General features: G+C 48.7%; 7 protein-coding genes across 7 annotated transcripts; 3 read left to right on the forward strand and 4 right to left on the reverse strand.

Moving 5' to 3' along the window:
- Positions 1-242: 242 nt before the first annotated feature.
- L228DRAFT_207915 (WD40 repeat-like protein) lies at positions 243-3,661 on the reverse strand (the record flags this gene model as incomplete). The annotated part of the gene is made up of 3 exons (XM_018329740.1): positions 243-380; positions 453-3,281; positions 3,356-3,661. The coding sequence occupies 3 exons, from the start codon at positions 3,659-3,661 to the stop codon at positions 243-245; spliced, it is 3,273 nt and encodes a 1,090-aa protein (XP_018190461.1).
- A 2,142-nt stretch (positions 3,662-5,803) lies between these two features.
- On the forward strand, positions 5,804-7,772 carry L228DRAFT_243653 (hypothetical protein). Its single transcript, XM_018331737.1, has one exon. The coding sequence runs from the start codon at positions 6,186-6,188 to the stop codon at positions 7,569-7,571; it is 1,386 nt and encodes a 461-aa protein (XP_018190462.1). The 5' UTR covers positions 5,804-6,185; the 3' UTR covers positions 7,572-7,772.
- Positions 7,773-8,657: 885 nt separating this feature from the next.
- Positions 8,658-12,081, reverse strand: L228DRAFT_258412 (hypothetical protein). Its single transcript, XM_018334080.1, has 8 exons — positions 12,044-12,081; positions 11,917-11,993; positions 11,693-11,762; positions 11,517-11,640; positions 9,931-11,432; positions 9,622-9,872; positions 9,452-9,562; positions 8,658-9,402 (listed from the first exon to the last, which is right to left on the reverse strand). Coding segments are annotated over exons 2-8 (2,520 nt in total). The 5' UTR covers positions 11,919-11,993; positions 12,044-12,081; the 3' UTR covers positions 8,658-8,942.
- Positions 12,082-12,572, reverse strand: L228DRAFT_243656 (hypothetical protein). The gene has a single exon (XM_018331738.1). It carries the CDS (start codon positions 12,374-12,376, stop codon positions 12,101-12,103), a length of 276 nt encoding a protein of 91 aa, XP_018190464.1. The 5' UTR covers positions 12,377-12,572; the 3' UTR covers positions 12,082-12,100.
- Positions 12,573-13,252: 680 nt separating this feature from the next.
- Positions 13,253-17,307, forward strand: L228DRAFT_265418 (hypothetical protein; the record flags this gene model as incomplete). Its single annotated transcript, XM_018334696.1, has 12 exons — positions 13,253-13,432; positions 13,490-13,512; positions 13,560-13,767; positions 13,818-14,091; positions 14,170-14,317; positions 14,379-14,506; positions 14,558-14,700; positions 14,753-14,968; positions 15,091-15,325; positions 15,376-15,575; positions 15,632-15,907; positions 17,161-17,307. The coding sequence occupies 12 exons, from the start codon at positions 13,253-13,255 to the stop codon at positions 17,305-17,307; spliced, it is 2,178 nt and encodes a 725-aa protein (XP_018190465.1).
- L228DRAFT_243657 (hypothetical protein) lies at positions 17,060-20,068 on the forward strand. The gene has a single exon (XM_018331739.1). It carries the CDS (start codon positions 17,472-17,474, stop codon positions 19,761-19,763), a length of 2,292 nt encoding a protein of 763 aa, XP_018190466.1. The 5' UTR covers positions 17,060-17,471; the 3' UTR covers positions 19,764-20,068.
- On the reverse strand, positions 20,021-21,584 carry L228DRAFT_236070 (hypothetical protein; the record flags this gene model as incomplete). The annotated part of the gene is made up of 6 exons (XM_018330788.1): positions 20,021-20,059; positions 20,201-20,229; positions 20,331-20,446; positions 20,875-21,147; positions 21,269-21,403; positions 21,490-21,584. The coding sequence occupies 6 exons, from the start codon at positions 21,582-21,584 to the stop codon at positions 20,021-20,023; spliced, it is 687 nt and encodes a 228-aa protein (XP_018190467.1).
- Positions 21,585-21,794: the final 210 nt, after the last annotated feature.

The following is a 21,794-nucleotide window of genomic DNA, read 5'->3' on the forward strand; positions in this document are numbered from 1 at the left end:
CGAAGAAAGGAGGTCCTGAAAATGCCAAAGACAAGATGCGAGGACGATGCCAAACCGGTTCCGCCTGAAATGATCTCAAGAGAAATAAAAGAGCGATTCTCAGAGGATCAGAATGAGAAACGTCAATACCATGTGGCAAGATGAAATGATGGGAGAAAGTGAAAGGGTATCATGTGTAACGCGTGACCAAGAAGGTCAAGTAGACGCCGGCGGCGAGAGCGTGGTTGGTAACGAGATACGTTCTAATCTTCTGTTCCATTATCCAACTCTATGGTTCCGTCTGGGGCATCGGTAATTTCCTTGCCCTTGACGTCAACCACGATGCGTCGGCCTTGCTTTTCGACTGGGAAACCGTCCCGTGTGGCGCCAAAGTCGAGAATCTAGTGTATAAGTTAGAATATGTAGAGTCATTGGAAGGAAGTGGGGGAAGTAATTAAAATGATAAAACTCACCTCGATGTAAGTGATGTGATTCCGTTGAACAGCAGCCACACATCGTCTCTCGTCAAATTTGACCTGCCAGACGCAACTCAGATCGGTCAGAAGATCCCGTACGTACTCGCCAGTCTGAACATTCCACATCTTCAATGTCCGGTCAGATCCCGAGACGACTTTTTGACCATCATGCTGAAAGCAAGTAATAGCACCGGTGTGAGCGCTGAGCGTGTTCTTCCAGTGGCCAGTTTCCGGATCCCAGATGCGCAGAGTCGAATCGGCAGCCGCAGAAACAAGTCGGTCGTCCTTGAGATCGAGGAGACCCACCAAGGAAGTGTGGCCTTCGAGATTAAACAAGAGCGAGCCAGTCTCAAGCGACCAGACCTTTACCAAATAGTCCATCGAACCACTGATGCAGCGATTGCGCTTGTGGTCCAGCACGACGCTATATACCTTCTGCGTGTGACCCGTCAATCGGTGCAGCGTCTCGCCCGTGGAGATTTTCCACACACGCACAGTGCAGTCGTAGCTTCCGCTAACGAGCGTGTCACCATGCGCGGCGATCGCGCGAACCGAGTGATGGTGGCCAGTCAAGGCTCGGACGAAGAAGGGGTTTTCGGCGTCATTTGCCGAAGGACCAGTTTGGAAAAGGGTGGCATCGCCCGGCTGGGGGAGCTTCCATACGCGCAGACTCGAATCACGAGAGCCAGTAATAATCAGGGGTTGCTTTGGCATCATGATGGGTCTGCCCTCCGAAGTGCGGCCGACTTCAGTGGGCATCAGGATTTGGAGGCAGCGAACCGTCGAAGTGTGACCCTGGAATATCTGCGTGCAGACGCCTCTTTCGATATCCCAAATGCGAACCGAACGATCCGTGGATCCAGAAACCAGAACGTTTCCTTCATACTGCAATGCCCAGACGCCACCCTCGTGACCCTCGAGTTTTGTCCTCAACGCGCCGGTGGCGGTATCGTATACGTTGATGTTCGTGTCGTCGCTGCCGGTGAGAATCTTGTCCGTGTCAAATTGCAGACACGTCACGACATTCCGCGGGTGGGCGCGAAAAGCCAAATGGCTTGGCCTCGACTTGCGATCCATCCAATTTCTTCTGATGATATGGTGTCGTCGGTAGATGGATTTGAAGAGATGCAGGTTTTTGAGGCTCGGTAAGCCGATGGGAGGATTTGGAACAGCTAGAGCAGCAGCGCCTGCGGCAGCATAAGGGCCTTCAGTGGCAGCAAGCTGATCGAGATATCCGTCAAATTGTGCCCTCTCGGCCGACTCTCTAGCAGTGCTCTTTCGTTTAGGTTGCCGGCGAGTGGCTGCCTTGGGGGCTGCTGCCTTGCGCTTACGTCTCGTGCTTGATGGGGTAGCGGCGGCAGAAGCGACCTCCGCGGCGCCGACTAATGTGGCGGACGCGACCGAGTTCGCTAACGACGTTGTTGACCACTCGCTGTCTGAGCCTATTGCTGCACCGAGATCCCTCTCAAAATCATGCCCACCACTGGGGTGTTGCCATCCCCAGCCTTCCTTGATAGCACGTTTAAGTTCTCCATCGGGAAGCGTGTAGCCGTTGCCGTCGAATAAATCCTTCCAAGCCTTCTCATCCGAATTGATAATGTGCCGCCATTTCTTGGATACCTGGGCGGCACGGCACAGGCTCTTCAGATCTAGATATCGGACAATATTCAGACTCAACTCAAGAGGTAGAAGACCCAAAAAGTCGCACTTGAGTGCTGGATTGACTGTCTCCGCCACAAAGTGCAATGTAGATTTAGCACACCGACGCAGGAGCTGGTACATGATATACGTCTTCATTTCGTCGGCCATGACATCGAAGGAGTCCAACATTGTGGGGATATCCATCAATGTAGGCGTAGAAAGTTGTTGCTGATTTGCAGGGTCGCTCGAAACGGCCTTTTGCTCGACGAGATCGCCCTTTTCTTCCGTAGACGTAGATAGCCAATCGGAGTTTGTCGATTGAGTCGGATACTTTGGGGAGAGCGGTAATGCGACTTGAGTGTCCTCGGGCTCGTACAGCGAAGGCGCATCAACATCGTCATTGTTTCCCAGATTTGCGGCAGCCGTGACCGGGGAAAGGCTCGGGCTAGGCAGGCTAAGATCTTGTGCTGCCGTGGTATCGAGTAAAGCAAGGCGGGCGGCACGAGTTCGATGGGATGGGCCCCTCGAGGCTCCATTCAGAGTACTCAGATCCTCCTCCGTATCTGGTGTAGCGGTGCCAGCGGGATTGACAGTCATGGAAGATGTAGGCCGTTCTTCGACCGCCGCTGTCTCCGCATTGCCCAAAGTTTCCTGAGACATGCCCGTCTCGTCACCCGAGCCACCCTCGCCATAGGCCGGTGCGTCGAGGCTTGTAGATGATTCGGGATCCGATTTGAGATCGAAAAGGGAAGAATTCTGAAGTTGAGAAGGTTGCGATGCAAATCGCCGCGAGGAGCTGCGTTGCGAGCGGCTCACATCGGATTGGCTGGCGATGCCAGGATCTGTCTCCGGCGTTGCGGGAGGCTTGGTTGTCCTCGAGTGAGCGAGTCTCTTCTCCAGTCGGTCATTCCTCGCTTGTAGCACCGGGACGCCGCCTGAGACGTCCCGGCGACTGCTATGCGTTCGTTGTAATTTGGCAATGTTGGCGGCCTCTGAGATCGAAACGGGAGAGGCGGAGCGTTTTCGAGAGCGCACAAGAGGTTGTTGGGGGGCAGCAGCAAGGCGAGCCGGCGATGCTGCTGGCCGAGAATGGCGTGTTCGAGGTGTTTCGAATCGTGGCTCAGTCTTGGTGACTGTTCGGAGCGTGCCGTTTGATGCGCGAAGGGATGATTCCTCCTGTATCATCTACAAGTACCAGTCAGCCCATGAGTCCTTTTCTTCCAGTTGTCATCGATTCAAGTCTAGTGAAGAAGTGCAACCTTTTCAAGATCATCAGTGGGATCGTCGGCTTCACGAAAAAAAGTTGGCATTCCGCCATGATTGAAACAAAATCGTCGAATGGAACTGGGCGTCGGCGAAGCGGCTAGAGGATAGAGTTTGGGATCCAGCTCGTCGACATTTCGAGGCGGCCGAATCATGAGGGGAGGAAAAGAAGTCGTAGTTGTCGTCGTAGTCGTCACAATCGTTGTCTGTGTGGCTGGAGCGTAGGAAAATTGACCGAGCGTGCCATAAGGCGGCACTTCCGTGAGTTGCCCCGTCGGTGTTGTCAAGGAAGATTTCTGCATGGCAGGGGATGCAGCTACAGCGGCAGAGGAGGTGGAGGCAAAGGGCCGATTCTCTTTCCTCGAGGAGCCCAGCCCATCATGGCCGGCTCTCACAGAACGCAGCGGGGGCTCCATGGCGGCAAATGAAGCCTTTGGTTAACGATAGGGTTCAAGTCCGATAAAAGTGGCCGCGACGGAGGGCGTTTGAAGCGCGTTGGGAATGCCGGGGTGGTCCGGGATTCGTCGACCGGCTTCTTCTAATCAGAGACACCGCGTTGTGGTGACTGCCGCGTAAATCATCAGGCGTGTCGAGCAGATGTCGATGGTGGAAGAGGACGTCTCAGACAATAGAGTTGACAAGAGGGCGTCTGTGTGATCGAGTGGGAGTCGTTCCTGGGGGTTGCCAAGTGAGGCTGGGAACACGCTAGGCGGTAAAGGGCCGCGTGGTTAAAAGGCAACCGCAAGCAGGGGAGTGCAATGTGTTCTTCGTTTAAGAAAAACCGGGGATAACGAGTCTCGCCAAACGGGGCAGGTCTGTCCCTCTCGACCAAAGTGAATCACTCCTGAGTGCAGGAGGAAGATTTTGAGTCGTGGGAGAGATTGCGGCAGTAGTCTTAGTGATGGTGGTGATGATGATGATGATGATGATAATATGATGAGAGGGCGGAAGGACCCGTTTTCCTCTTTCCTCTTTTTCCACTGGGGGGGATTTTCTTCTTCGCTCTTTCCCTTCTCTATACTTGTTCCCCCCTCCCTCACCCCCCTTTTTGCTTTTCTCTCTTCTCGCTCGCTCTCCTTCCCGCAGTTAGTGGCTGACTTCTCGGTCGGCCTTTAAATTGCAACGCGGTAGAACGCGAGTACTTGTGAGAGACGCGTCATGTCACTCGGAGTCGCTCACCCAAGGTAGCCGAGCACTATCGTAACGATTTTGGTGGGAGCTCGGAGAACCGCTACCATAAATTACATAAGAAGTACTTTCAAACTACTTCGGCTTCTGGCCAAATCGTAAGGTAAGTCGGGGACGTGCGTCTTTCCCGCATATTTTGTGCTGATCTTTTACATCCCGCGGGTATCTCTCTCTAATAATACAACAGTATTTCCTTGAATATTCCCCCCGAATAAACCGGATACGTCCCGGTGTAGGCCAAGTATGATAGTGATGATCATCGCTACAAGGAGACTAATCTGGTTATAATTGTCTACCTAGCGGCCTCTCTAGCAAGGCTGGATGGTTTCATAAGTTGGTTGTGCCAAGTCTGTACACTTATAAAGCGGGCGGATTCCAAGGCAGAATTGACCTGTGCTCTTTCAAGAGTGGGGGCAACAAGTTTCTAACGCTGCAAGCAAAAGGAGCACTGATCAACCAAATGTCCTTGGATGTTGCTGTCCCTGTCGAGCCACGCGAAGGCCAATCCCCACATGGCTGAGTGTCCATCCATTGGGGTGAATCAAGTACCGGATTATGATGATCATGTAGACTGACTTACCTTTTGTGCGACCAACACATGACTTTCGCCGCCCCTTATCCTCCCATGCTTGGAAACAGGTACACAGTATATACTGGACTGACGAGGAGAGGCCTCGGATTTCTACAATACAAGAGGTAAATGCATATTCTGTATTGCGCCCAATACAATTGCACCCTCGCTGCAGTAAGCCTGACAAAGGACATGGCCGACACGGAGATAGGAATTACCGCGGAATTGTATCTTTTATGGGAGCTTCACTAACTCATCGACGATGACTGCAAATGGCTTGGAAGCGGGCGGGAGCGAAACAGAATAGTGACGTGGGATTATTGTCATCCAGGTCCAACCGACCATTTGAAGCAAGCCTACGCCGCTAATCAATCGACTCCTACAGATAAAGACCTACCGTAGGTAATCACCATATCTCTGCACAGATACAAAGCTACACTGAGTGAATTATCTAAACGATAGATCCGAAGAATAACCATTTCCCATCAGATTAACTATTGCACCCTTAATCCAATATTTCCCCTTCCCTCTGCTTCGATATGCACTAGTCCTGTCTGGTTCGTCACTTGACTACATCTTTTTTCTTTCTTTTATAGACTACAACCTCTTCGTTTGCCTGTCTAGTACTTATCCTATTCCGCACAATCCCATCTTTCGAGGCCTGCTTATAGGTTATTCTCTTCTAACGTCTCCTTACAGATTTGGTCAAGCATCATCCTCTCATTCGGCGGATGACTACCATTCAGGTTCAAATGGAAATTCTACTACAAAACTACACGCCTTTTGGCGTTTATCCTATAGGAATAATGTTAACTCCCAAGTCTTGACCAACAGTAGCCCAGCTCCCTCCCTCTATAGGCCATAATTCTTTCCTACGGACTGTCAAAAATGCCCAGCTATATAATTATTCTTCCTCACGTCTTCCTCCCTTCCCTTTTTTTCCACATCCCTATCCCCTCTGCTCACCTTGGAGGTTTTCAATCATAACTGCTTTGCTTGTTCGTCCGCAGAGTTTCTTCAATCTCCAACTATCTCTTCAATCGTTATCATTTCAAGCCCCTGTAAACATGGCGGTTGAACCCTTTCGTCCCAGACGGAGTGAAAACGCCCCCAGGTCCTCTTCCCCTCTCATGGCCATGAACGTGGACACAATGTTCAATCTCATGCTGCACATCAAAGACGTTCAGACGCTGTTCAATCTGACTCTTGTTTCGCCAAACGCCATGTTGGTTTTCCAATTGTACACGCGCACCATCATCTCCGCCGTGCTGGACAATTTCTACCAAAAATTCCACACCAGGGAAGATAATAACAGACCTCCCGGCCAGCCCACCATAAAGCAGATAATCCTCGCCGTCATGGTGCAGCGCAACGAGGAGACTCTCAAAACATTTCACGACGAGCACTACATTGCCAACTTTTGTGCGCGCCAATTTCCTCCCCAAAGCTCCGGCGGCGAAGGCTGGCTCCCAAGCCCGCTTCCCCACGCGATCCATCGCCTGCAGGACATTGTCAAGATCACCAGAGCCATCCGTCACTATGACCTGCGCCTCACACGCTCTCGGCCATGGCTGCTGGCTGACCGAGATATGTCTACCGATTTCGGTGCTACTACAGATCCACTGCAGGCGCAACACGATCGTCACCGAGCATACTGGCTGTACCAGCTCTGCACGGATTTGTGTTCGAAGCGCTACCGAAACAACGAGTTTCCCCTATGGGCTCACATCTTCGGCCACCACAGGGAACAGATTCACTCCCGTCCCGGCGCACCACAAGAAAGGCTCTTTGAAAACAGTACAGCTGCAGAGACAATGCAAGTCGACGGTGACCGACGATTCGAAGAATCAGTTATTGATTATATCACGCGGCTGCGGCAGTGTTTCCGGCCCATAAGCCCTGTAGACAAGTTCTTGACAATGCTCACTACCGAGGACGCCCATCGCGTGCTCTCCATCTTTATGCAATTAACAAACTTACTCACCTGGAACATGGAGGCTGACGATTACTCTATGCTTCTCTATAGAGAAACGCTGATAATGAAGTTAGAGCGAAGAGACCAGCTCCGCCGCACCGCTTCAGAAGCCCTTCTGCAAGCTTTCCCTGCTACTACTAACGACCCACTAGCTAATCCGCAGCTCCCGCAGACTTTGGCGCGCGATCTAGAGGCCTTCATCGACAGGTACCGCGTGAGCCTGGCCACGATTGAAATTCGCAACGCCATGGATATGGGCGCCTTGCCCACCTTTAACGAAGCCTACATACGCTTTCTAAAAGTCACGTGTGGTAATGTCGTCCTCCCAATCTTGCGTGATAGACGGTACCAGCAGCTCTTGTATCATGGCGATTCACAACTGCGCTCAAGAAAGGAGGCTGAATGCCCCGTATGTCATTATTTTGTGAATAAGTTCTGCCACTGCGTCAGAGAACATTTGGCGGATGGTCAGCGGTAGCATTGTCAAACTCAATGGCGAAGGCGTGGGGAAGGCGGACCCGGAGCGAAAGACAGTGTCGTGTATAGATGAGGAACGACATGGATAGAAAATATACCCTTTTGATTTTTTTTTGTATAAAATATTTACACAAGTCGGGCTATTGTAGGAAATTAGGAATACAGAAGGTTTTTTAGAACCATTATCGACTCATCGTCACCGTAGTTGTTCGGTTTGAGGGTTCTGCTGTAACTCATAATCCGCATGCACGCTTGTCAAGGCATTTATTGTTATGTAACTGTGTTGATCAAACACGAAAAGAGCACATACTAACCACCGGTATGGCTGCTTTGCGCTGGCTGTGAAAATCTCAAGAGTCAAGACCCCTCTAAACCTTTCGGAAAAGAACAACGGAAATGCATGCAGCCTGTTGTTGAGTCCCCAGTTGTTTTCAGGCTTGGTCGTAGACTCGTACTGGAAGTCCTCACTTGACCCTGTTTTACCTCAATGGAGTCTAGACAAGGGCAGGTCAAGACCCATCCTCAATATCCAGACGGTCGAATCGAAGTGCTTCATTGGCAATCACTGGCAATCATCCTATTCGTTCCGTCAGACAAAATCAACCCATGTCTCATATTGTAGCAGTTAAACACACGCAGTTGAACCGATTGAAGGCGGTTGATGTGGGAATGGTCCCACGGTCCCACCAGCCGAGCCAGGGTCTTGCACCAGTGTCTTTTGAGCTCTCTTGGAGTTGTGGATGTGCGAAAGAAGACGTGTGGTAGCTGGTCAGCCCAAGGCATCTACTTTCGAAGAAGGACAGGCTAGATATGTAAGTCAGGACTCAGCAGGGAGACGCGAATACTGACACGCACACGCAGTGAAATTTAACGCACGAGAAGGGCTGCATACAGTATGTCTACAAAAATAAATCTCCTTTTGCCCAAAGCTGCATTTAGAGTCACGTGCAGTCCAATCGGGTCTGCCAATACTTACGTCTTGGGTAAAAAGGATTCATATGCATACATAAAGTTTTCACAATCTCAAAAAATCCCGCAATGTGAGCTTGATAGAAATGTGAATTGCTACATAGCATAATAAGTACGTGTTGGCGAGTCTATGTACCTGATATTACAGCAGCTGTGACATATTGACAATAAGAGCGGTCAGAAAGACTGCGCATGTAGACAAAGTCAACGGTCAGTTCGGAGCTGGAAATGTCCAATAGCCTGTTATGTAACACATATTCCACCAAGCAAAAGCTTTAAATTTTGATGCGCCAAGTGCGTCAGTCGGACTGGAGAAGAGGCACCAAGATCAAGGCAATGCTGGCTGGGTTAAAATTGAGATCGTCAGCTCCAAGGTTCTCAAGTACGCCGGTTTGAATGGCGTCTAATCCGTCTTCTCCTCGGGCTGGGAAGTACTGGAATTGTCATTAGTTGAGCCAGCCTTGCGGCCTGGTTTGGCAAAAGACAATTTCCTAGGTTGCTTCTTCGCGCTCGGCTGATCGCTCTTCTTTGCCTCAGACAGTTTGCCCTTGGCAATATCTTTCTGAATAGATTTAGCACTTTCGGGCCCGGATCCTTCGAGATAGGGCTGCGCCTTGAAGGGGCTGGGCGCAACAGGAGTTGCAGAGGCAGTGTGGTGAGAACTTGGAGTCAAACCAATGTCAAATTTGGTGGATGGAGTACGAGTCAGACCTGAGCTAGCTCGACGTCGTGGAGTACGCGGCTGGAGAGACTTGGGCGACGCTGGGTTGGAGCAATTCAGTCTTTCAATGGTAAGAATGTTGGAAATATGAGCTCCTTCTACGTAGATCCGCACTGCCTGTCTTCCTACTTCCTCTGGAAATCTACCTTGCGGTTAGAGTTATTTCTGCTTGTTTTGGGAGTCAAGCTTACGGAGTGGCATCAGAAAAGTTGATGACATATTTGCCAGTAGAAGAATCATAAAGTGTACCAAATGCACTTAACGGCACATCCTTGCAATAAATCCATTGAAGTGGGAAAGCTCTGATGATGGTGATTAGTCATATTTTTTTTTTTCATAGATTTTGCCAAAGCATACTTACCCTAAGGTTTCACCTTCATTGAACATTGGAGGTTTGGCAGTATGGCTGAATGGGCCCCAAATCTCCGCTAAGCCGCAAATCTTGCCGCTCCCAGCGACGTAGAACATGATCATTAACTTAGCCCCAACGCGGCGGCAACTCCATGCTTCCTGAAGGTCCCTGTTCCCGTCGAGGCTGGAACACCATACCAAGTTCTGAACTGATGCTCGAACGAGCACTTCATTGCTGCACTTGATTCCAAATATGATCGACTTAAAGAAGAGTTAGTTTACTGGGAACTCCGAAAGCAGCACCAAAAGGTCAACTTACTCCGAAGGGGAGTTGGTAATACGGAGGGTTGATGACGTTGAGAACCTGAAATGCACTTGGAATACCCTCCACAAAGTGGCCACCTTTGGCAAGGCGCCACCTAAAATCTTTCTTGGTAGTCTTCTGTGTCCAGACAGGCGGGCTCATCTGAGCTCCGTGGGCCAAACCATTCGGTGGCGCATGATAATCCTGATGTAAGTACCAATGAGCAGAAAGGCTTCGATCTCTGTCGCTGCTGGCAATAGACTGCGAGGCTCGCCTGAGCGTGTGGCCGTTCTTTTGGGGAGTCTTTTGGTTTGGGCCGATTGCCTTGGGGCTGCCAAAAGCATGGTGAGATTCATGCTTATCAAAGCGCTCTAGAAAGTCAACAATGGTCATATGTGGATGCTTCAACATTTCAACATGCATTTTATGCAGGTCTTGTTTTCCATAACTCGTCATTCTGCCCTGCGAGGACTGAATGACTTGAAGCTGAGAAGGGTGCTTAGCCTTAGAAAATTGAAAACTGTTGTGATTTTTTTCCAAGATAAGAGGCGGAATAGAGCTCTGAAAGCCATACATTCGGGCGACATCTTGAATCTGAGATGAGGCTTTGGCGGAGGAGTGATTTACATCAACCACATTGTTGGCAGCAACACCGGGGTTTTGGCATTTTGCCATTTCTTTTTTGTAGCGCTTTTCGGCCGACGCCACCGCATTTGTGGTCAGCAGGGTCTTGCTTCTGATGTATTTTGCGCCGCCCGGATCGGTATCATCAAAAAAGGGGTCTTCATGGGCTTGACCCTGCAAATGGAAACGGGCGCCCGGATTCGTACTTGCATGAACTTTTTGAGACTCAAGCATCATGGCAGGGGAAGCGTCAGGTCCTTTGACGCTTTCTTTTTTTTGCGGACCCGAAAAAGTGTTGAGCTGAGGAGGAACGATATGGTTCTTTGAGCTTGCAGAAGCATCATCCTTCAATGAGATCGGATTTTCGTCAATTGTGTTAAGCCGGATTGACGGCGAGATAAGAAAAGTGTCTCCGGGAGACTGGTCTGGGCCTCTCATAGAATCAGCACTCGATTCCGCAACAGCTACCAATTGCATGTGCTTCAAACTGCGACTGGAAGGCATTAGTGGCAAACTATCAAAAACTTGACTTGCTCCTTTAAGATCCGCATAGAGTTGCCTCGCTCTATATGTTGTCCTCGGTTGCTCGTCACTAACAGCCGCGCGAATACGATGTGCTGGCGAGATGTTCTCATTGGGGATGGTTCCCCACCAGATTTTCTGAGACTCAAACGAGTCTTTCAGTGGCGTTGTGGCTTCATTGAACCAGTTACCTGATGTTGCGGGTGACGGTCCTCCAAGTGACATAGTGGACTTGCCATCAATGACCAGCATTCTTGGACGAGAAAATGTCGTGAGTCTCTGCTCGTCCATCATTGGATCTCCTTCTTCAATGAATTTTGGAAAATAATAGCCCTCACGACAGGAGTCGGGACTCTTGCGCTGGACTTCATCTTTCAAACAAAATATTTAGCATGGGACCATTGGGACATTTAATGAGGCCTGCCAGTTGAGGAGATAGAAAAAACTGTCCATACCTTTTTTCGTTGCGTCAGTGTCTGTATGGACGTCCTCTGACTCACAAGTCTCGAGACCCTTCATTGCAAAGCTGGAGTTTTCGACAGACAGAGATGCCAATTCTTCTGGCGTTGGAATCTTGATCTGAGAGAAAGGATTAGACTTTTTCTTCCAGAAATTACTGAGTGTACTGAACCTTGAGTGATTGGGATCCTGATCGGCCAACTTCATCCTGTAGTGCTTTCATTCGCTCTTTGTAAGATGCCCTAGGTTCATTGTTAGTAGATAATAATTTGCTCCTTCCTCGCTTTCTATCAATTTCTTCTCTCATCCTTGATGTGCAGGCCTTCGCCTCTGGCCTTGAGCGCTGAGTATGCCATGGAGCAACAGACAAGAAACAAATGAAGATTCTTTACTCACATTTTTGCTGTAGCGTATTCAGCTACGCTTTCGATCAAATTTAGCCTCTCTGAGGACTTCAAGTATGGAAGCGGTGCCTTAGCAGATGTGAGAATTGGTTTCGCTCAAGGTGGAAGATAGCAGTAACTCCGATTCTTTCAACGCCCGGAGGGTTGCATACACGGCAGCGAGGGCCCACTACCTACTAGTCGGTGAGAAATTGCCAGTACCTGGCTCTGAAAGAATCTCGTTCGCAGCAGGTAAGCTCTGAATGAGAGCTAGAAAACAATATCTCAAGCTGAAAGGAGAAATCAATGTCCGGACATTGATCCGAAGCCACTGAGGTCGGATTTTGTTGAAGGAAGGAGTCAGACGGGGCTGCAAAAACAAATACCAAGAATTTTAAGGGAGAAAACCATTGTTGAACAGGAAACGAAGGCCAACGTGGGTGAATAGCCCATATCTCCGCGCATGTGGACATTTGAGCGCAGTCACACAATAGAACATGCAAGCAACAGCACCGCCAAATGAACAGAGATTCTGAAATATTGAAAACCATTTTGTTGCAAGAATACATAGAACCATATATGCAGAAAAAGAATATCACGCCGGTGAAATATGGGAAGCGTGATGTGCAGGCAGATATTTTTGGTCTTCGGATGCTATCCATGATATCTGAAGATTGCTGGTGTTTAGTTTGTAGGGTTCTGCATGACCAAGTAACTCTATGCGAGCCATCTACAACATGCCTAAGTTTAACCGAGGGGCAGGATTTTCAGGGTTCCCTCAACGCGTATTCCATTTCATCCCAGCCTCATCTTTATCGTAATCATAACACTTGACATTATTCCCAAGGGTGATTGGATATTGTTGCGTTTTTTTATATAGAATAACCCGTATTTATTCAGCATAGATTTTATTTGGAATACATATCCCATAGAGCCCTAGACTGGATGCTACTAAGCTGGTGTATTCCTTCGCTTTTTGCCAGCTGACGTGTTGTCGACATCACCGCATAATCAATATTCTGCATGTTCATGCTATTCGGTAAGCAATATAAATTAAAAGATGGTATCCGTAAGTTGTTATTTGTAGTCGGATCTGTTAGTGCACTGTACCCCTCATTGTCTTCTGGAAGGTTTGAACCCCTCGGGGCCTTACCAGAGGCACAAACAGAACCGCATTTTCCCAGAATCGTAGGCTGAATTCTTCTCCGTCATGCCGAATTCATTATGTGATATCAATAAGCTTTTACAATTTTAGTGTCCTCGTCAGCCTATGTAGACACCGAAAATCGCTCTTTTCTTCAATTTTCCATAATCCATTTTAAAATATCACGGGTCAGGACACACTCGTCATGGGACAGTCGCAGATTCTCAAGTCCCGGTCGAAGCTTGGGAATGCAAAGCAGGTCTCTCAAAATGCCAAATTAAAGCATAAATTCGCTCCTGCAGTAGCAAAAGAGACTCTGTCGACAACTCAATTAGTCAACCAGCTGCAGAGTTTTGAAATCGTTGAAACTTGTCTTCGCGCTGCAGTAAGCTCTTCTTATATATCTTTCGTCTCATCGACATGAATCTAACTCTTTTCATAGATTAGTTGTCTTTCATACCTTCGGTAGGTTCAAAGATGAGGTAAATAGGGCGAGCTAATCGCATCTACAGACAATTGTTTCCAGAAGAATGTTTCGAGGAACGTTACTATGATAATCTTAACAGGAATTGCTCGTACAAAGAGTTTGTAGCCGGTCAAGGCGAGTTTGGAGATACGGACGGCGAACTTTTAGGACAGAAGCCCCGCAGGCCAGGCTCAACTCTAAAGCTCTTAGTCAGAGGAAGAAGTTCACTTGCTGATACGCTTCTCAATTGGCTTGTCCGTCGATCGCGCAATTCTCCATGGATAAAGGCTTATAGGCTTCTTAGGAGTACGGAATCTTTGAAGCTATTGAGCTCAGCTATCTGGAGGGTCTGCAACTGACCATATACGCCGACGCTCAGCGCCCAGAAAACGTGCTCGAAACGTACACTTTCACCTTTCAGTATAGGACTGATGGATCCCCTGACAAGTCTCGGCTCTCTAGCATAGAAGTAGAGAGTCCGGTGGGGGAGAAGGTCACCATCAAGGAAGCCAAGTATGGTTTGCAGATGCTGAACATGCGGTTGGTGGCTCTAAGCACTTTTCTTCCTCAGCTTCCAGGTAAAGTCAATCCCTAAAAAATAGCTGGTTGAGCTCAGCTGACCTGAATCCAATAATAAGAATCTGTCTTCATAACAGCCCATCTCTTTTACGCAGAGCATTGTCCGTCAAACTATGAGCCGAAAGGTTTCCGTGCCTGTACAAGCGACAATGTGTTCTTTCCAGACGACGCACAGTGGAAGAAACAAACCGAAAGCTGTGGTCAGATGAAGACGGGGTTTCACTCGTGAGCTCTTCTCCTTAAATGATTAAAGGGAAATGAACTTAGCTTTTCTTTTACCTACCAGGGTCCGACTCCGAGTCTCCAGCTTAAAATGGACTGCGGCAGATAATCAAGATCCAGAAAAGGCCGGAGCAATCCCAAGCTCTCTTCATTCCTACAAGCAGTACTCGCGTGAAGACGAGTTAGAGGGAAGTAAAAATGGGAGTAGATCACCGTCTCTCTCTTCAGCTGATAACTTTCAAGGGCCTCAAAGCGGAGCAGGTCTGTCGAATGAACCAGAAGAGAATGCGGTACGGGAGGACACGTCCCCGACCGAGAGTCTAAGTGAGGAACCCGATAGATATTCCGCCGAGTCCAATCGGAAATTGTTGCGGAAAATACTTGAAGTAGATCAATAACATTTTCCTGCCTTACATATTCCGCTAACGACCCTCCCAGACAAATGACGTGGTGCCTATTACGCAGGATTCGGATCTTATATCAACGCAACAGGAGTCCCTTATCAAAGATGACAACTTGGAATCTCGTTTGTACAGGTTGTCCCTTCGTCCAGTATTCTCTCAGAAGCAAATCGAGGAATTGAATAGAAAAAGAGAGTCGGCCGAAGACGGAGATCATTATGAGCGCAGCTCAGGAAACAGTGGTCGATCCATGGTAAACAGCGATATAAATGAAAGAGTTAAATGCCAATGCGGATGGAACAAAGAAGTTGACGAGATGGTAACATTGAAAATCTTGGAACATTGAACAGCGTCTAAGCAATTTTTTTTTTGCAGATATACTGTGAATTTTGCAAAACTTGGCAACACCTCAACTGCTACGGCTACCGCGGGGAGACTGACCCTGCTCTGCCAAAAGAGCATATTTGCTATGAATGTCTTTTGGAGCCTCATGAGGCCGACCAGCTCAGAGATCTTCATTCAATGAGTTTGCTTCGTAAAGCTCTCACGCTGATCTACGGCAAATTCACGAGCTTCCCACAAAGCGAAAAGGCACTAGGGAAACTGCTCCGTTAGTATTAAAGAACCCTAAATAATCATATCCAGAACTGACATGGTCAGACTGTACGGTCAAAGATGCTAAGAATATCATCGCTCAATTAGAGGCCGAAGGCTTCATTTCAAGTGTGGCAAGGGATCAGGCATCCTCCAGGACACCGCGTCAGCGACAGCGGAACAATTGGGTCGTGGTTGATACCGAGGAGATCAGATTGCGAATGGATAAGTTATACTTTGACCCAACGACGAAGATTGCACACCATGTGTGACCACCTTGTCTTGGATCCGCAAGAATATTGGACTGACCAAGGAATTACAGTGCACCTTGCCCTCAAATCCCTCTTTCGATGAGGTTTCCATGGGAGGTATGCAGCCCTTGGAAGACCGTGAATCACCAGACACAGATCAACCATATGATGCTTGTGAACCTTTTTCAGATGTAGGGATAGAAATCGGCAAGAATGACGACATAAGCGCTGAAGGAGACGCACTACGGCAATCTCAAGAATCACCCACAGGTAGCCAACAAAGCCTTAGGAGTCGTTCAAGCACTGAATTCGGACAAGTCCCGTCTCTAGAACCTCGAGTAAATGCCGTACGAAGATGCAATATAGCTGAAGTCGGTTTGCAATTGCGGAAGAGAACAAGAAGTTCCGAGACTCGACAAACAACTTACCGACCCGAGAAAAGGCTGAGATGCAGTGAAGCAGCCGAGCCGCTTAATATGAGTGGAGGAGAGTGCCATGGCTCAGTGCATCATTGAATACATCGCCTGTATTATGATGTACTCCTTGGATCTAAAAATAGATTGACCGATGGCGGCCTAAGTGGATGAGGATTACCTTTGCTTACCCTTCATAATTTGCTACTGGTATGGGGGATTTGCTGCCATGTGGAGTGCAGATGTCGTTAGTTGCGATTAAAAAGATGCCTGACGATCCTTCACCCAAAGCAGATGCTTGCGCCGATGTTGGTGAAACATGAACTTATGCTTATTCGTGCTTAGAGCAATTTGCTTTCTGCTCACCTCGTTAGGTTCATAGATTGGAATAATTAGATCCTTTTACTATAACTATACGAAGTACTCACTTTTTGCTATTGGTCTGATTCCTTTCCCCCTTTTCCCGCCTGTCCCAAATGAATGGATGGGGCAGACTCAGGCTAGGAGTTCAGGTTCCCCCGATTATTATTATTCAAGCCACTGCAAAAATTATTACTACGGTGGGATCTCGCTTACCCGCCAGAACGACTTACGCATCCGTGAGAGCGCATAGACGACGTAATTTGCTCCTTTCTGCCTAGCGATGGGCATGTTCAATCACACTACCGGAGTACGACTGTTCGACAATCTTCAGATGATTGTTCGACGCCCATCGCATAATCATGACTGCATCAATTTCTACTCACTGGCTGCACCCTGCATTGGGCCTCCGCAACAACATTCGGATTGCCCGTGAGGCTGGCTGATCAACCAACCCGGTTCCATGTTTCAAGTCGAACACCTACCATTGGTACTTACAATGAGCCGTTCTGTTCCCATGTCCGACGGTCCTGTCAAAGTCAGAACTACAGAGCCACCAAGCTGGCTTTGGTTGGCAGAAGTGGCCAGAGTAGCTACCCCTGTGCTATGTTTTCAACAGATCGGGAGAGTTAGACGCGGCCTAATAATGTCCGGTGGGGCCCAATTCTTCCAGGGAGCGGGTACCCTAAGCTGACAACCCACTACCAGCTTCGGAACCGTGCCACTTTTAGTCCTACAGGAGCTCTCTTTTGCCAAATGCCAGGTTCCTCATCTCTTTGGAAGCTCTGCATCTCTCCAATAGTTGAATTTTGATTGATGCTCATTAGACTTCCGATCTTCTCCCCATCGCTCTCGATCTCCTGTTCCTGAACATTCAACGCAATTATCCCAAAAACTTATTACAATCGATGAACAAAGCATTCGACTTCGATTTTCGCAAAATATTGGTGTACCAGAGGGATGCTGCTGAGTGATTTACAGGCAGTGGATGTAGTGTGGGCTTAATCTGCCCTGCTGTCGAGCGTCACTGCACGACTGAGCAACATTTCGCTACATCTCAGATCGGGCGACTCTCTTTCCAGTCAATTGGATCAGAGTGCAAGAACGGAATCCCTCAGGGAAAACCTCGATAGACACGATGGGTCGCGCCTCAAAGTTCGTCTTTCCTCGATCAGGACGACGTGCAGAACCCCCGCCGTCTGCGCCCACACTGCAGAATTACCAATCTGGTACCACTCAAGTCTACGACTCGTCAACAAAGGCCCAGAGACTGCTCGGGACCTCGGAAATACCTGGGTATCGAGGACCTGGGTCCAATACTCCGCAGCCGATTTCTCTCAAGCCCCACAAATCCAATGTACCCATTCCAGAGGAAAGCGTAGATGGCGAGGGAGACGGAAATAATGGTGAAATAAAAATTGCGTTTGATACACGGGAGCATAGTCCGCGGCCGTCAGGGATATCCCAGACACGGCGTCCGTTCTCGCCGCAAATCTATCCGTCCGACAATGCTGCTTATTCCAGCTCTGCCGAAGTTGGGCCCGAGATTTTTGCGCACGGAACAGATCCCAACGCCAAGAAGATGTTGCTTGATCCCTCGGCAGCTTCAAATATCTTCCAACGAAAGTCATCTGCGTCCTCGGAAACCAATGCGGCCTTTGTAGAGCAGTCCATGTCAGAACGCCAAGCCCATTTGGGGATGGCTCTGCCAAATCGCTCATGCGTCTCAGACTTGAATTTTGAGAGGAACAGAGAGCTCGGTGCGGGAGAAACAAAATCTCGACCTTCCAGATTAGATCTTTCTCGATTGTTTCCTCGTTCCAGTTTTCAACGGACGGTCACGCCATCGCAATTCGAGGGTAATGGTCCTCCAATGTCCGTGTCAAGTCTAGGAGCCAAACACGTACGACCGGGCGAGGATGGAAGGACTTCAAATAGTCAGCGACATCCACGGACCAAGGCTTCGATGCCAAACCTGATTGGGAGAGCTACGGGCAAGACGGTCGATTCTGGGCGGAGCAATTCGAAAAATTGGTTCGATGGCAAAGAGGCGGGCGAAGGCTTTGAGGAAGATGAGCAAAGTGACACCCTTGCTCAGCGGAATGATATAACACAAAGCTTTCCTGAACCTCCGTTAAGTGCCCGTACCGCTGAATTCTTCTCTAATCGAGGCTCTGGAAAGTCAAGCATCGGTAGCAAAGGCTGCTTTTACCGAGATTCTGGCCATTCCAGCTCCACTCGGCCAATGACAAGTGCCTTGGATCATAGGGCTGCAACTGCGTCACTCGTTCCATGTTCCAGTGATGTGCAAAGTGTCCGCTCCTTTTCCAGCCGCCGGACGCAAAACTCGAGCAAGAGCGGCAGCAGGATGATGAATTCGGATCTCAACAAGCAAAGTGTACTATCTTTCTCGTCTTCTGAGGATGAGGATGAGGACGAAGATGGCTCCACACCGCCTTCGCTCGATTTTGACACCAGTACAAGGGGCAGTTACGAAGATGATATACACCGTCTTTCTGACCAAATGGCCGCTGAAAGTAGAGGAGGGCCAACTTTAGATGAACTCCGCCCTCGCCAGGGGCCCAGATCATATGCAAGCTCTAGTGGACGATCATCCGTTACTATTGGCAACAGTGAAGCATTTGCGTCAGAGCCCAATAATACTACTCCGCGCAACTCGCAGCACCTTACACGCATGTATAGCAATGCTTCTTCCAAGTTCTCCATTCCAAGCACTATCAACACGAAGTCATCGCAAGCTCCAAGCTTACGAGAATCACTTCGCTCCACCTCTACAACTTCTACTGCAAGGCTTTCGGAGGTCGAGTATCTTTTACAAGCGAGACAGGATCGCCTTATGGCCGTCACACACGAAGAGGAAGCTCTGCTCGAAGCTATGAGGCGCAAGAGAACTCGCATGCATCAGGAACACGCCGAGCAACGACAACGCTCAGCGGCTCGTAGCCGGAAACCTACAATCTCCCCGGTCCCAGAAGACCGCGTATCTATCATCTCAGACGCGACAAGCTTCCCTTCGCCTCCAAGGCAAACCCGCCATGAGCCTCGCAGTCGGGAGCGTCGTCCGCCTGCGCTGTCCTCTGAGGCACTGAAACGCAACTCCAAGGAGAAATTTCTTCCCACTCCCAAAGTTTCTCCAACCATTCATTTTGACATGTCAAATCTGCTCCTATCTTCACGGGAAAGCGTGCACTCTCTCCCGCCGCAACAGGAAGAGGAGCAGAAGCAGTTGGGTCTCGCCGATCCGGCTCTGTCAAATCCATTCGCTACATCATCTCCCTTTCCAGACCATCATCTGTTTCCTGAAGATGACTTCCAGCAGCAAACACGGACCGCCCGTAGCGGCTGTGTAACTGAGGGGGCCGAGAAAGCAGACAAACAAGGGCTTGTGAATCAAGCAGCTCTGAAATGACAAAAAACACACCAACATTCCTTAAACCTCCCGCCAGAAATTTCCTAACCTTTACTACAAATACACTCTCGTATCTCCTTTGTCTCTTCGAGTTCCATTCTTTGCTTTTCACCTCCCTTCATTAGACATCTTCCCTTGACGGCCCTGGTGGCATATACACATTAGCATCCTAGCGATACCGTTCTTGCATTTATTTGGCTTGGTGATACCACATCTCTTCATACACAGTCTACCTTTCTTTTGTCCTTGGAGCGATTTCATATTAGCGTGGCATAAACTATACAACCATAGACTTTCTATACACCATTAATAGAACAATAATCGTAATATGAAAATATCTTTATCCCCTCTCCTCCCCCCCGGGATCCTCTTCGTGCTCGATTAATATCATGTAGTGATCGTCTCAAGGCAAATTCGATGCGTTATCTAACACATACAAACCGGTACTCGTCTACCAATAGTTGTCCTATTCCCATTGATATTCCATTTTTCATTTTCAATTTTACATTTTCCATTTTCTTCTAGCTATACTTTTGCCGACCTCTGATTTCCAACAAAATGACTCACTTCCTATTGTGGACTTGCAGAGAAAACGCGCACGGTAGCACAGCACGCAACCCAGGGCTGCCGGCGTCGATCCCTTCCTCGGCGTCGCAGTCCGGGTCTCCGAGCTTGTGTTTGACCTACAGATAAGGCAAGTTGCAACTCGGACACTCTAAGTGAGTTTGTAATTCTTCTTTTCTCCCCTTTTCTTTTGTTTCTTATCTTTTTCTTGGTTCTCTTTTTATTTTTATTTTCTTGCCTTTTGCCATCTGATCTGTAGCGTCCTATTTTAGTTGGGATAAAGCGACCTTTCACCCAACGCAGGCGGTCAAGTCGGTCCTTGGTCGCGTGCCTTTCTTGAAAGTATCATTACCATTCAACTTCATGTCCGATTTAAAAATCAATCACATTTAAAATATTACCATGGAACGCGAAAAAAAAAAAAATGAAAAAATTAAAAATAAATAAATATTATAAGGAGGGTTTAATGGATGTCTCTACCATTTCGACTATTTCAATATTACGGGACGGCGGCAGTCATCTACGGCAATATTGGGCAGCAACGTACCCTACTTCGTACACCTGTACCTTTGTACAGTAGCGCCAAACCCTCGGAGGGGCGATCACATCGCCGAGTCTGTAGACCGCATAATCCATACAAACGCTCAAGTCCCTCCGAGGCTGCTCCTTCGCTCGCTCCAAGATTTTTGCCGAAGCCCAAAGCCAAAAGAAAAAGTTCAAGTTACGCCGAGCTCCCGCGGGTGACAGGACTGCTGAGACGCCAACACGCCAACCTTGACCGACGTCGTCCGCCAAAACGAACAAAGTACTCCTTACTCCGCTGTTCATAGAGAGATACTTTCATCTTCGCGCTAGACATCGTGTCTTTGTAAAGTCACTTTCACCGTTCCCTTGGTCGCATAAGGAGTACCTGCAGGTGCCTCTCTTATCGCCAAACTGACAGCAGGTTACAGCGCCAAATCAACCACGCTAAAAGCGCCATACGACCAGGGGTTCCCGCGTCAGGGCCGTTCGGCGACATGGTCAGGAACGCCGAATGAATCACAACGGCCGAAAGGTCAGTTGCGAGCTTTGTCCTAGGATTGCGCATAATTGACGGGCGCCGAGTGGGGCACGGGGAGGATGGAGGAGGAGACGGAAAAGATATAACCGTACTTCGTACCTCTCTGTAGATATATTAACATTCAATGCGCCGTCGATTTGGCATTTTTCAGCTTGGTCTGCATTGCAATTTGACAGCTGTAGATACGGCAGCATTTTGAAATTTTTTTTACGTTTTCTCGTTTTTCTACGAGATAGTGACTTCATTTATATTGGATACCTGGTTGTCTAGAACTGTCGACAGCGCAGTACATAAAAGAGTATTCGACGAACTGCAGGAGAACCAGCGATTATAATTGGGTTGAATGGCCAAATCACTGCACATACGACAAAAGCAGGCGCAAGCAATAATTGCAGAGCGCCAAA

The sequence above is a fragment of the Xylona heveae genome (assembly GCF_001619985.1).
Source record: "Xylona heveae TC161 unplaced genomic scaffold L228scaffold_2, whole genome shotgun sequence".
NCBI classification, from domain to species: Eukaryota; Fungi; Ascomycota; class Xylonomycetes; order Xylonales; family Xylonaceae; genus Xylona; species Xylona heveae.

Coding starts and splice junctions, on each gene's coding strand:
- L228DRAFT_243653 (XM_018331737.1), top strand. CDS start 6,186: ATGGCGGTTGAACCCTTTCGTCCCAGACGGAGTGAAAACGCCCCCAGG.
- L228DRAFT_258412 (XM_018334080.1), bottom strand. Junction 11,433..11,516: donor CACTGACGCAACGAAAAAAG/GTATGGACAGTT, acceptor TTTGTTTGAAAG/ATGAAGTCCAGCGCAAGAGT. Junction 9,403..9,451: donor AACTTTTCTGATGCCACTCC/GTAAGCTTGACT, acceptor ACCGCAAGGTAG/ATTTCCAGAGGAAGTAGGAA.
- L228DRAFT_243656 (XM_018331738.1), bottom strand. CDS start 12,376: ATGTCCACATGCGCGGAGATATGGGCTATTCACCCACGTTGGCCTTCG.
- L228DRAFT_243657 (XM_018331739.1), top strand. CDS start 17,472: ATGGGTCGCGCCTCAAAGTTCGTCTTTCCTCGATCAGGACGACGTGCA.